The following is a 13272-nucleotide window of genomic DNA, read 5'->3' as shown; positions in this document are numbered from 1 at the left end:
TTTGGGGAACCAGAAAGTACCAGCCTGCCTGAAGCTCCAGATATCAGCTGTGTGGCCCACATTTGAACTAAAACAATAAAGATCTCCACTCTGCACCAGAGAAGATATAGTACAGTGTTATAGCCATATAAATCTGTTTAATGAAAGGATCTCGTCACTCCCCTTATTGCACTGCACAACACGTCTTAATGAAGACAAAACATACTGACAGTTAATTAGAAGGAAAAGTGACAGAATAATTATTGTAAAAATGCTGTCAACTACAAGGACAGTTTTGAATACTAAAAAAAAGAATTCTCATGTTTAAAGGAAAACTGTTAAAGGTTTTTAGTTACCTTTATTTTCATGTTATGTTCAAGTTTACAAACTGATTTAACATGTATCCTTTTCACTACTTGTCTGATATCTTTGTAACAAATTAGCATTTACTGAACACTGCTTCCATGACATTTCGTTTTCCAGAGCATGCTCTGTTTTGTAATGAGGAAGCTTGGTGATGCCTCTTTACTAGTTGATTGTCTCTAGGTAAGTAAAATTCAATACAGCTTGGTATGAGCTAGCAAAGAGTGAAGCACGTGTATCCATAATCCCTATGTGCTTGTATAAGACCTGAACAGCAAGAGATAATAGTGCACAGGCAATGTAGACTATTCACAGCATCACAATAAATCACTGTGGAGAGAACATTGACCTGGAACCTTTAGGCCCGCCATACACGGTTCGAATCTCAGCCGGTTTAGCGGATATTGGCCGAGATTCGAACAGATAATGCGCAGGCTGGCAAACGATCAACTTGGGTACAACCAGCATGCCGTATTCCCTTCGATTATTGTTAACAGCTGCTACAGCCGCTTGCAATAATCAATGTCTTCTTCCGGCAGGGGTGGCTTTTTTCTGTAAAAAAAAAAATAACAGACATCAAGTGAAAATAAAGGAAAGAAAGCTTTGAAAAAAAGTAAACTAAGGCAGCCAATACATCTAAGAACTGGTAGGCTGCAATAGAATAAATGTTTCCTTTGGGTTTAATAGTGCTTTAAAAGACAAGGGGAAGGCATGCACACATCCAGGTTGTCAGTTAGAGGAGCTTTAAACCCTAGGTATAGCTAACAAAAAATAAATAAAAAAAATCAGCACAAGGGACAAATCTTACAGTTAGTATGATCTGTCCCTTGTGCCAATTCTACTGCTTTCAGTAGAAATCAGAAGTAGAACAGAAGAACATTTCTACTGAAAGGAGAAGCATTGAGGTTGTTCTAAAGGCAGACGTTTTTTTTTTTTTTTTTTTACCTTAATGCATTCCCTGCATTAAGGTTAAAAAAAACTTCTGCAGGCAGCTTCCCCTCAGCACCCCCTTATACTTACCTGAGCCCGATTTAGATTCAGCAATGTGCATGAGAGCAACTATTCCCTTGGCTCTCTCTCACCTCATTGGGTCAGAGACAATAGCAGAAGCCATTGGCTCCTGCTGCTGTCAATCACAGCCAGTGAAGAGGGAGCAGGGGTTGGGGCTGAGCTGCGCTGTGTGTGTCAATGGAAACACAGAGCAGGGCTCGGGAGCGAGCACGCATGAGTGCCCCCCGAGCAATAGGTTTGTTATGGGGGCATTTCTCTGGGGGAGCAAGGAGCCATTGCACAGAGCAAGTAAGTATATCCTGTTTGTTATTTTTTTAAAAAGAGCACTTACAATGACTTTAACACAAGGGGCACATGCTAACTGTAAGTTATGTGTTTTTATTTTTAACTAAACCTAGGGCTGAAGAAAACAGAGATAGATTTCATTTTTTTTTTTTCATTAACTCTCCTTAAAACTGTGTACCTGGGAGATTGTTGATATATCCCCCATCCATCAGTAGGTGTCCATCCTTGGGGTCGCAAAGAGGTGGCATGTAGCCTGAGAGAGACATGCTAGCACGGACATATCGCCACAGACTCCCTGCAAAGATAAATCAATAACTTATATTAGTCCAATTACTAGGAATCAGTCTGAAAGGTAATTAGCCCATTATACCAAACCCGAACCAAAAAGTTGATGTTGGACTATACCGGTACAATATATATAAGAATAATAGAAAAATCAAGGAATAAAATTTTATATAAGTTTAATGAATGACAAAGATAGCAAAAATACAAAATATGACAATTAAAAATCTAATCTAATCTAATAATATAAACTTTTTTTTATTTTATTTTTTCTTTCCAATACCACACTACTTCATCCCCCATGTCCGTCGGTGGGGAAGCATAGAAGGGACCCATTTTTCTATATTTTGTTTTTACCTCTCCCTCTTTCTTCCTAGAATTTCTGGGTGAGTGAAGTTTCCCTATATCCCCTTTATCCTAAGTGTTATCTTTATAGGTTTTATAATACTGTAACTGTGTAATTATATTAATTGTTAATTGCTATGAATTGTTCACTATTTATTTACCATATAGACCTCCTCCTGAAGAAGCAGACAATCCGCGAAACTAGTAGAGGAACCTTTCACCTACGCCACCAGAATGGAACTCTATTATGAGTAATTGTACATGTGAATCTGGGGTGTATTAGATTTTTTTTTTTTTGCAAAATCGTTTTTATTGAGTTTTTTAATAGTACAGAAAACCGCCCACACACGGGCCAACAGTACCCACACAGGGGCAAACACTCTGATGCGGCTACAGACCGCAGCAAAACCCATCAGGTAACACAACAAATTCGGTCTTCCTCTGAAACAACAACAGGCCTCACCAAGGAAGACCGAAAACAACCAAACCTAACTTATCTAAACCCCAATGTGGGGAGAGGGTAAAAGTAGGATAATCTGTGCTCAACGACATAAGTGCAGTATAGTATATCATAGAAATACATGTAGTACCTGGGTCAGTCTATTACCATAATTCAACCGTAATGGTGATCTAAAGGTTAGTTACTGCCTCAGTCGTGGTAGTGCTATCGTCCAACCAGCAGGTCCACACCTTCTCAAATTTATGTGGGCAACCCCTGCCCTCGTAGGTGGCTCGATAAAGGGGCAAACTGGCATTCACCAGACCCTTCCAGAACTTGACAGAGGGGGGAGATGATTGTTTCCAGTTCATCGTAATGGCCTTACATGCATAGTATAGTAATAAGGATAGTAGTATTTTTTTAGCTCTGTGGATTAACATCTGTTCCACCAGCCCCAGCAGACAATATTTAGGATCATAAGGAATACTAGTCTTAGTGATATTAGCTATCACCTGGAGAACTTCCTTCCAGTAGTGTCCAATTACTGGACAAGCCCAGAAAATGTGAAAGAAGTCCCCTGGCTGATACGAGCATCTCCAGCACGCCGGCGAATGTATCAGTGACATCTGGTGCAGTCTGTGAGGTGTGTAGTGAGCTCTATGTACAATTTTATATTGAACTAGTTTGTCCCTGGCGGAGACCAGAGGGGAGAACGGGAAAACCCAAACCTCCCTCCAGTCATCGTCATCTAACTCCGGTATGTCCCCCACCCATTTCCTGCGGAGGGAGGACAGTCCGGGGTCGGCAGCAACCAACAGGGACCTGTAAATCTGAGAAGTGGGTTTCTCCAAGTCCCTCACCCGAAGGGTGGACTCAAGCTCTGAGTATTCCAACATGACTGGTTGACCTAAGAACTGACGGGTGTATTCGATTTTTAATTGTCATATTTTGTATTTTTGCTATCTTTGTCATTCATTAAACTTATATTAAATTTTATTCCTTAATTTTTCTATTATTCTTATATATATTGTACCGGTATAGTCCAACATCAACTTTTTGGTTCGGGTTTGGTATAATGGGCTAGCATGTACAGCTGCCCTATTATCCCCATAACCCAAAAAACCTACTTTCGAATTAATCTATGGATGATGGTACATTTCTTAAAATTTCATTTACTTGAGGCTATACTCTTAAATCTCCTTGAAAGGTAATTAGAATGAGAAGGACGTAGAACCCACCAGCAACTTCTGGTATCAGACATAAAGTGTTACTAAACCCACAACAGTAAAATCAGTATGTATATGCAGTAAAGCATGCTTGTTATACTCACTGTGGCACCTATGAGGTTAATCCTCTAAATTGTGTAAAAAAAGGACCTCTGATCCTTCCCTACTTCCAGAGTCTCCAAACCATCTCTGGATAGTACAGATGCTAGGGGACAAGCTGCACATGCTCAGTTTGGTGTGTATTGCTGCTAGAGTTTTGTTTTCATTTTTTTGGGAGAGTGCATGTGATGAGCACAGGGCCAATCAGCACTGTCCAAACACAGGGCCAGAGGTACTGCAGCCTCACAGGACAATCATGGGAGAATGAAAACACCTTCTACAAGCTTTAACCAGACAATGATAGAAGTCACAAGACTGCTATATACTGCTGATTAGAAAAGGTATTTAGCAGTTAATATTTGCTAAAACTATTGCATTTCCGTGTTCTGTGGGAGACCAGATATACAGTGCCTTGAAAAGTATTCATAACCCTTGACATTTTCCACATTTTGCAATGTTACAAGCAAAAATGTAAATGTATTTTATTGGGATTTTATGTTATAGACCAACACAAAGTGGCACATAACTGTGAAGTGGAAGGAAAATGATAAATGGTTTTCAAAATGTTTTAAAAATAAATATGTGAAACGTGTGACGTGCATTTGTATTCAACCTCCCTGGGTCAATACTTTGTAGAACCACCTTTCGCTGCAATTACAGTTGCATGTCTTTTTGGGGATGTCTCTACCAGCTTTGCACATCTAGAGTAGGGCTGCAACTAACTATTATTTTCATAATCGATTAGTTGGCCGAATATTGTTTCGATTAATCGGTTAATAACCTTAAAAAAAAAAAAAAAAAAGTGGGTCAAATTGCCGTTCATTTTCAACCACAGTGACAGGAAAGTTTGGAAATTGAAAACTTGTTTTCTGACAGTGTATGTGGTTTTTGTTCAGAAATTACATTCATTTTAAAAATAGAATGTTAAAAACAAGTGAAAATTGCAAACAAAATTCTTTCATTCAGCGAATGTACAAAGATTTTTTGTCTGAATATTCTCATCTGAAAATAAGGCTCGGTACACACCTATGCAGTTTGCTTTTGATCTTTTTCTGCAGTGCTTTTTGCTGTGCATTTTGATTTTTGCGCACGTGATTTTACTGCAATTTGCATTTTTGCATTTTTTTTGGGCAGATTAAAAAACACAAATTGCTGCAAAAAAATATTACATGTTTTTCTGCAGCTTCTCCATTGAAGTATATTGAACCAATAAAGCACCATTTGCGTTAAAAGTCTCTGACCCTTTCAGATATGAATGTGTCCCATAGGAAACCATGTAAATGAACTGTAGTGCATTTCTGCAAAAAGCACCAATAAACACATAGATGTGAACCAGGTCTAAGATGTTTAGTAACATAATGGGGTTAAAAAAAAACTAAAATTAGCCCTTTATAGTAGAAAAAAAAAGCAGATGATCACTACTGTAAGGGGTTCATTTTTTTTTATGTAGAACAGTGAAAGTACTATTTACAGTAGCTTATTTGCTCTTTTTGTACTATAAAGGGCTAATTTTAATTTCTTTTTAACCCCATTATGTTACTGGCCGATTAATCGATTATGAAAATAGTAATCGATTAATTTCATAATCGATTAGTTGACGATTAATCGATAAGTTGACGATTAATCGATTAGTTGTTTCAGCCCTAATCTAGAGAGTGACATTTTTGCCCATTCATCTTAGCCAAATAACCCAAGCTCTGTCAGATTGGTTGGAGAGCATCTGTGAACAGCATTTTTTTGCCACAGATTCCCATTTGGATTTAGGTCTGGACTTTGACTGGGCCATTCTAACACATGAATCTGCTTTGATCTAAACCATTCCATTGTAGCTCTGGCTGTATGTTTAGGTTGTTGTCCTCCTGAAAGTTGAACCTGCGCCCCAGTCTCAAGTCTTTTGCAGACTCTAAAATATTTTCTTCTAAGATTGCCTTGTATTTGTCTCCATCCATCTTTCCATCAACTCTGACCAGCTTCCCTGTCCCCGCTGAAGAAAAGCATCCCCACAACATGATGCTGTCGCCACCATGCTTTACGGTGGGGATGGTGTGTTCAGGGTGATGTGCAGAGTGACCAGAGCACCTTCTTCCACATGTTTGCTGTGTCCCCCACATGGCTTCTTGCAAACTGCAAACTGGACTTCTTATGGCTTTCTTTTAATAATGGCTTTCTTCTTGCCACTCTTCAGGATTTGTAGAGTACACAACTAATAGTTGTCCTGTGGACAGATTCTCCCACCGGAGCTGTGGATCTCTGCTGCTTCTTACCATGGACTTCTTAGCTGCTTCTCTGATTAACCACTTCCCGCCAAAAGGTACATCATATGATGTCCTGAACTTTGAGTGAGGATATCTGATTGATGCCTGCAGCTACAGGCATCATCCAGAAATCATATTTTTCAGCCGGTGATTCTGTGCACCATAAGAACAATCATAATAGCAGTCCAGCCGCTTGATTGTTCTTACAGGCGGCGGAAGGCCCCCGCCCCCGCCTCCTCTGGTGCTTCTACTGGCTTGCCCATGCTATTGGCGAGCCGGAGAATGAATCGTCACAGTCAGAAGCTGAGCAGAGATGTCTGGTGACCAGATGCTCCCTAGTCATTTCTATGACCCTTGGACGCCCTGGCGCAACGTTATGATGTCACGTCCAGGCCAGCAGAAGTAAACAATCCCGGGGACACGGCTGGAAATGCCAAGACAGTTTATTTTTTTGATCTCGGTCTTTCCAGTCCAAAGGAGAGATAGGGAGACTTATAGACTCTCTTATACACTTATATCTCTCCATAAATAGGACCTGTTACGCACTATTCCTATTACAAGGGATATTTACATTTATTCTGATTACAAGAATCTAAACAAAACATTTTTTAAAGAGAAAGTATAAAAATAAAAAAAATAAAAGTAGAAGAATAAAAAATAAAATAAATGTTCCCGTGCACAGAAGCCAACGCATATGTAAGTCACGCCCACATATGTAAACAGCGTTCAATTCATACATGAGGTATTTCTGCATGTTTTAGAGCGAGAGCAATAATTATAGCCCAAGACCTCATCTGTAACTCTAAATTGGTAAACTGACGCCATTCCACAAGTGTGGGCAATTTTAAAGCATGACATGTTAGGTATCTATTTACTTGGTGTAACATCATCTTTCACATTATACAAAAAAACTGGGCTAAGTACTGTTTTTGCTTTAAAATGCATGAAACAGTCCCCCCCCCCCCCCCCAAAAAAAAACACTTTGAAAAATCACTGCGCAAATACCGTGTGACATAAAAAGTTGCAACAACCGCCATGTTATTCCCTAGGGTCTCTGATAAAAAATATAATATATATATACACACACACATACATAATATATATATATATATATATATATATATATATATATATATATATATATATATACACACACATACATATATATACACACACACACACACACAGTGGGGTAAAAAAGTATTTAGTCAGCCACCAATTGTGCAAGTTCTCCCACTTAAAAAGATGAGAGAGGCCTGTAATTGTCATCATAGGTATACCTCAACTATGAGAGGCAAAATGTGGAAACAAATCCAGACAATCACATTGTCTTATTTTTGAAATAATTTATTTGCAAATTATGGTGAAAAATAAGTATTTGGTCACCTACAAACAAGCAAGGTTTCTGGCTCTCACAGACCTGTATCTTCTTCTTTAAGAGGCTCCTCTGTCCTCCACTCATTAGCTGTATTAATGGCACCTGTTTGAACTTGTTATAAGTATAAAAGACACCTGTCCACAACCTTAAACAGTCACACTCCAAACTCCACTATGGTGAAGACCAAAGAGCAGTCGAAGGACACCAGAAACAAAATTGTAGACCTGCACTAGGCTGGGAAGACTGAATCTGCAATAGGCAACCAGCTTGGTGTGAAGAAATCAACTGCGGGAGCAATAATTAGAAAATGGAAGCCATACAAGACCACTGATAATCTACCTCGATCTGGGGCTCCATGCAAGATCTCACCTGTGGGGTAAAAATTATCACAAAAACGGTGAGCAAAAATCCCAGAACCACACGGGGGAGACCTAGTGAATAACCTGCAGAGAGCTGGGACCAACGTAACAAATGCTACCATCAGTAACACACTACGCCGCCAGGGACTCAGATCCTGCAGTGCCAGACTTGTCCTCCTGCTTAAGCCAGTACATGTCCGGGCCCATCTGAGGTCTGCTAGAAAGCAGTTGGATGATCCAGAAGAGGATTGGGAGAATGTCATATGGTCAGATGAAACCAAAGTAGAACTGTTTGGTAGAAACACAACTCGTTGTGTTTGGAGGAGAGAGAATGCTGAGTTGCAACCAAAGAACACCATACCTACTGTGTGAGCATGGGGGTGGCAACAACATGCTTTGGGGTGGATTCTCTGCAAAGGGAACATGACGACTGATCCTTGTACATGAAAGAATGAATGGGGCCATGTATCCTGAGATTTTGAGTGCAAACCTCTGCCCATCAGTAAGGGTATTGAAGATGAAATGTGGTTGGGTCTTTCAGCATGACAATGATCCCAAACACTCCGCCCGGGCAACGAAGGAGTGGCTTTGTAAGAAGCATTTCAAGGTCCTGGAGTGGCCTAGTCAGTCTCCAGATCTCAACCCCATAGAAAACCTTTGGAGGGAGTTGAAAGTCCATGTTTCCCATCGACAGCCCCAAAACATCACTGCTCTAGAGGAGATCTGCATGGAGGAATGGGCCAACATACCAGCAACAGTGCGTGACAACCTTGTGAAGACTTACAGAAAACATTTGACCGCTGTCATTGCCAACAAAGGATTGAGATGAACTTTTGATATTGACAAAATACTTATTTTCCACCATAATTTGCAAATAGATTCTTTCTAAATCAGACAATGTGACTGTCTGGATTTGTTTCCACATTTTGTCTCTCATAGTTGAGGTATACCTATGATGACAATTACAGGCCTCTCAACTTTTTAAGTGGGAGAACTTGCACAATTGGTGGCTGACTACTGAGATTAAAGAGGAAGTAAACCCTGATGAGTTGACTTCCTCTTTCATTCCCTGCAAAGGCAAAGCATAATGGATTACTATGCATCGCATAGTAGTCCATTATCTGTCACTTACCTGACACAGGAGCCAGCGAAGTCACCGCTGTCCCCTGTAGTCCGACGCATCCACTGTCATTCGGCGAAGCCACGATGACGTCACTCCCGCGCATTCGCACGAGAGCCGCCACTCGCGGCATATCACCATTGACCGTGGCGCGCTCAGTGGCCTTGGGCGCCGCTGTCTACGGCGGATGCGCCGTAGACAGCGGTGCTTGTCTTTCAGCAAATATCTCCTAAACCGTGTAGGTTTAGGAGATATTTCTTGGACCTACAGGTAAGCCTTAATTTAGGCTTACCTGTAGGTCAAAGTTGGTTGTAAGGGTTTACAACCACTTTACACACAGGTGGACTTTACTATTTACTAATTGGATGACTTCTGAAGGTAAATGGTTCCATTAGATTTTAGTTAGGGGTATCAGTGTAAAGGGGGCTGAATACAAATGCACACCACACTTTTCAGATATTTATTTGTAAAAAATTTTGAAAACCATTTATCATTTTCCTTCCATTTCACAGTTATGTGCCACTTTGTGTTGGCCTATGACATAAAATACATTTACATTTTTGGTTATAACATGACAAAATGTGTAACATTTTGCAAGGAGTATGAATACATTTTCAATTCACTGTAGTGAATGTAGGGTCCTAGGTTTAGTAACACTTTATATTTGCTGGCCTGCCTACTCATTATTCAACTCAAATACTGAAAGTAGCACTTTTTTGCTTCTATTTCATTGTTTATATTCAGTTTAAATGTTAGTAACCAATGGGAAGCCAGCATGTGATTCAACTTGCTCGCAGATCACACTGCACTGAACATTTTTGGATGGATTTGACCATCTTGATGGTAAAGAGTGATGGTGAGAGCCCCCTAATTCAGCCATTACAAAGTCAAATGATGGTGTCCCGATCCCTCCACAGATCCCCTATAATGAAGAACGAACATCCAGGGAATCCAGCTGTGACTAAGCAACACTTATTATGGTCTTCAGGAAGGGGGTCAGCGATTCAGTCTACTCTAGGAAATTAAATGCTGCCCACCACAAACTGGAAGCAGTATTTCACAGTGCTGGCTGATAATGTAGAAAAAGTGAACATTTCTGAGGACCTAAGAGACTGCTGTAGAGTTCAATAAACTGACACATGGAGTATAGGATTTTGTCATAAAAGGTTGAGTGTTTCTGATTTTGGAACACTATCCCACCAAGCGCAGGTTCTATGGAAATCTCTCCCTTATCTGCTCATTCTTGTGCATTCTGTGTAATAATACACCAGGACTTTTCCTGCTCCTACTCACCACATTAGATCTGTGGGTCTTTTCTGTCTCTTGCTAATAACACTACCAAAGCTTGTCACTATCCACTTATCATGTGCTGCTAATGTTATCAGTCATTATCCTATTGTAGATACCTCAAGCAGACAGCATCGCAGGCTGCCACAACAGTTATAGGACATAAATCACTTACAATTTCTTATTTCACGCTTAACCATCATACATTACCTTCTAAAGATTTATAGCCTTTCAAATGATCCATGCCAAAATATGCAGAAAACATATAATGGGATCACCAATTCAGACCCTAATTCTGCTTTTCTATCCTTTTACTGGGAAATGCATCACAAATCACACTCCAAACTGCCAAGTGGCTCCTAGAAAAGTAATAATGCAGCTTGGGGTCCTAGAACTACACTAAAGCCTGGTACACACTATGAAGTTTTTTTTTTCACTCCAGGGGGTTGAATGAAAAAAAACAAAAACTGTCAGTTCCGGTCGGAGCCGCTGTACTCGCTACTCAGGAAAAACCCGACAGGCTTGATTGTTGATTGATGGATTGACTTGTGTACAACCGGGGTACACATACATGGATTGATTTTTAGCTGTTCCCTGCTGAACCATCAAAAAAAATCCATGTATGGCCAGCTTTAGTGTCAGTGGGCCCTTGTGCAGATGCTCTGCCTCTGACACTTGGGGTCCCAGTATGATGACACACTGATGTATGAAATCTCAAAACAACGGTATACTAACACTTAAGAGTCCCAGACTGTAGCAACTGCTCATATGGGGGCGCAGCCCTCCTAATCCATGCACCCGGTCCCTAATATACATGCAGGGTTCTGGACACATGGATTTCAATGGGGTCTTTTTTAAGCACATATTTAGAGCCTGAGGCTCTAATTGGCTTCAAAAGGGGTGGGCTGAGCACACCCTGTTGTGTGACATTAGCCAATTAATATTCCCTAGTGTCTTCCTGTTTCTCCTCCCGGTCAATCAGGAAGCGGGTCCTAAGACCAGATTGGCCCGAGAATCCTCAGACCCGATTGGCCGTGAGTCCTAAGTACTGATTGGCCGGGAGGAGAAGCGACTGCCAGGGCTCAGGAGGAGTCGCATTGGGAGGAAGCCAAAGCTACAACCTGGATGGGGTAAGTGCAGGGTGCCTGGCGGGTGATGGGAAAGCAAAGCAGCGATCGATCGATGGGGGAGGGTGGGGGGAAGAAGCGATCGATCTACCGCCAGGGGTGGGGGTGGCTGGCTGGTTGGCAGGCTGACCCCAAGAAAATTGAGGACAGCCACCACTGGTCTCAGAACAATAACACACTAACACTTGGAGGTCCCAGAACAATAGCATGCTGACAGCTCAGGTGCCAATACAATGACACTGATATTTTGGGGGTCCAAAACAGACATTTTAGATCTGCTGAAAAAAAGTGTATGTGTGTGTACACTAAAACACACACATATACAGTATATGGTCCTGAACATTTATAACAATTTATTAATTCCTATTTTTATGGGGAAGTTTTTGGTTGCTTAGAATGTTGTAACCATCCTGCTGGGCTCCCTAATTGCAATATTTTTGTAGTATAAAATTTTCAGGTTCTGTGCACAGACATAAGTAGGTGGGAGGTGAAAGGCAGAATTTCCATCTCTGAGTGGGATTTCCTAACCTGTGTAACGCACAAAGTCAGGAAGCCTGAAGCTAGTCCCTGGGTCTCATTAGGACTGGGATTGTGTGGGTGTGAGGCTACAGAACAGAGGATTAATGGTAAGAGAAATGTCCACTATCGGTATTAGTCACTTGGAGCGGAGAGAAGGTGTAATGACATTGCCCAGTGAAGACATAATCCAAATGTCAGGTAGGAGGTCAGCCTCGTTATGGCGGCAGCTAAACAAATACAAGGTCGATAAAGCAGGGAATGTTTCATTCGTCTCTGAACAATATGTAGCATCAGAGGATGTCACAATACCTGCATATTCACTACACCTACTACTGGGGGATCACCAGATTACTCACAATGGCATCTATTCAACTATTCATTCAGCTGGATGTATTTTTAACTGACTCCACATTACAGAATGTATAGATTAAAAAACACAAGAGAGAAAGCATATTAAATTCAGGATGCGGGGGGATGCATTTCACAGGTGATCACATCTATGTAAGTAATCATGACTGATCATTAGACAGAGGCAAAATGATCTGAAAAACAGCTTTTCCATAGCTTCTAACATCAGAGATGTCTACATTCCTAAATATAACTGAAAAAGAACTTGAACTGACTTAAAACGTTTCTAAGGTTACAAAATTGCTGAATTGCGATACCACGTGGTGTCTGCAAGTACCTGTGCTCGTCTTTAAACTTGATCCCTGCGAAACCTCCTGATAACAGACACAGGTTATACATGGAGCTTCGATCTAAAGCAGAACTGTTGTAAATGAACGACTAGTCATGTAAAAGATAAAGAAAGAAAGAAAAATCTTTCTCAGCAATACTCCCTTTTCCATTGAATGCTGTCCACCGCAGTGCCCTTATTCACCACTAGATGTCCTTTGTTTTCTAGGTGGAATGGCAGCCAGCAGAAATGAAACCATCCAGGTTGTCATGGAACCACCCCCAGCCTGTGACTTCATGAAGGAGAAGCAGTACAATGATAAGCTCATCTCGCTGTCCCCCTGTTCACTCTTCCTATAAGCCTGCTTCTAGTGCTGCTTTATACTTTCCCCGGCTGAGCTCTAAGCACAGGGACTGCAAGATGCTGATACTGTACCATATCAAATTCAGACACTTACACTGTAAGCTTGTAGTACAAAAATACATTCAAGGACATATTAAAAGGTGAAGTATAGCCAAGGCT

General features: G+C 40.9%; 1 protein-coding gene across 2 annotated transcripts in view; it reads right to left on the bottom strand.

Moving 5' to 3' along the window:
* The window catches only part of PNPLA7 (patatin like domain 7, lysophospholipase), a 620671-nt gene that overhangs the window by 45401 nt on the left and 561998 nt on the right, over positions 1-13272 (bottom strand). For both annotated transcript variants that reach the window (XM_077476726.1, XM_077476735.1), the window contains one exon: positions 1817-1933. In XM_077476726.1, coding sequence (XP_077332852.1) covers positions 1817-1933 — 117 coding nt within the window. The remainder of the gene's footprint in view (positions 1-1816; positions 1934-13272) is intronic.

This window comes from Lithobates pipiens, unplaced genomic scaffold (assembly GCF_037356315.1).
Source record: "Lithobates pipiens isolate NorthernLeopardFrog02 unplaced genomic scaffold, aLitPip1_a1.2 Scaffold_1, whole genome shotgun sequence".
NCBI classification, from domain to species: Eukaryota; Metazoa; Chordata; class Amphibia; order Anura; family Ranidae; genus Lithobates; species Lithobates pipiens.
The sequence above is the reverse complement of the archived record's forward strand: the minus strand, read 5'-3'. Positions and strand labels throughout refer to the sequence as shown.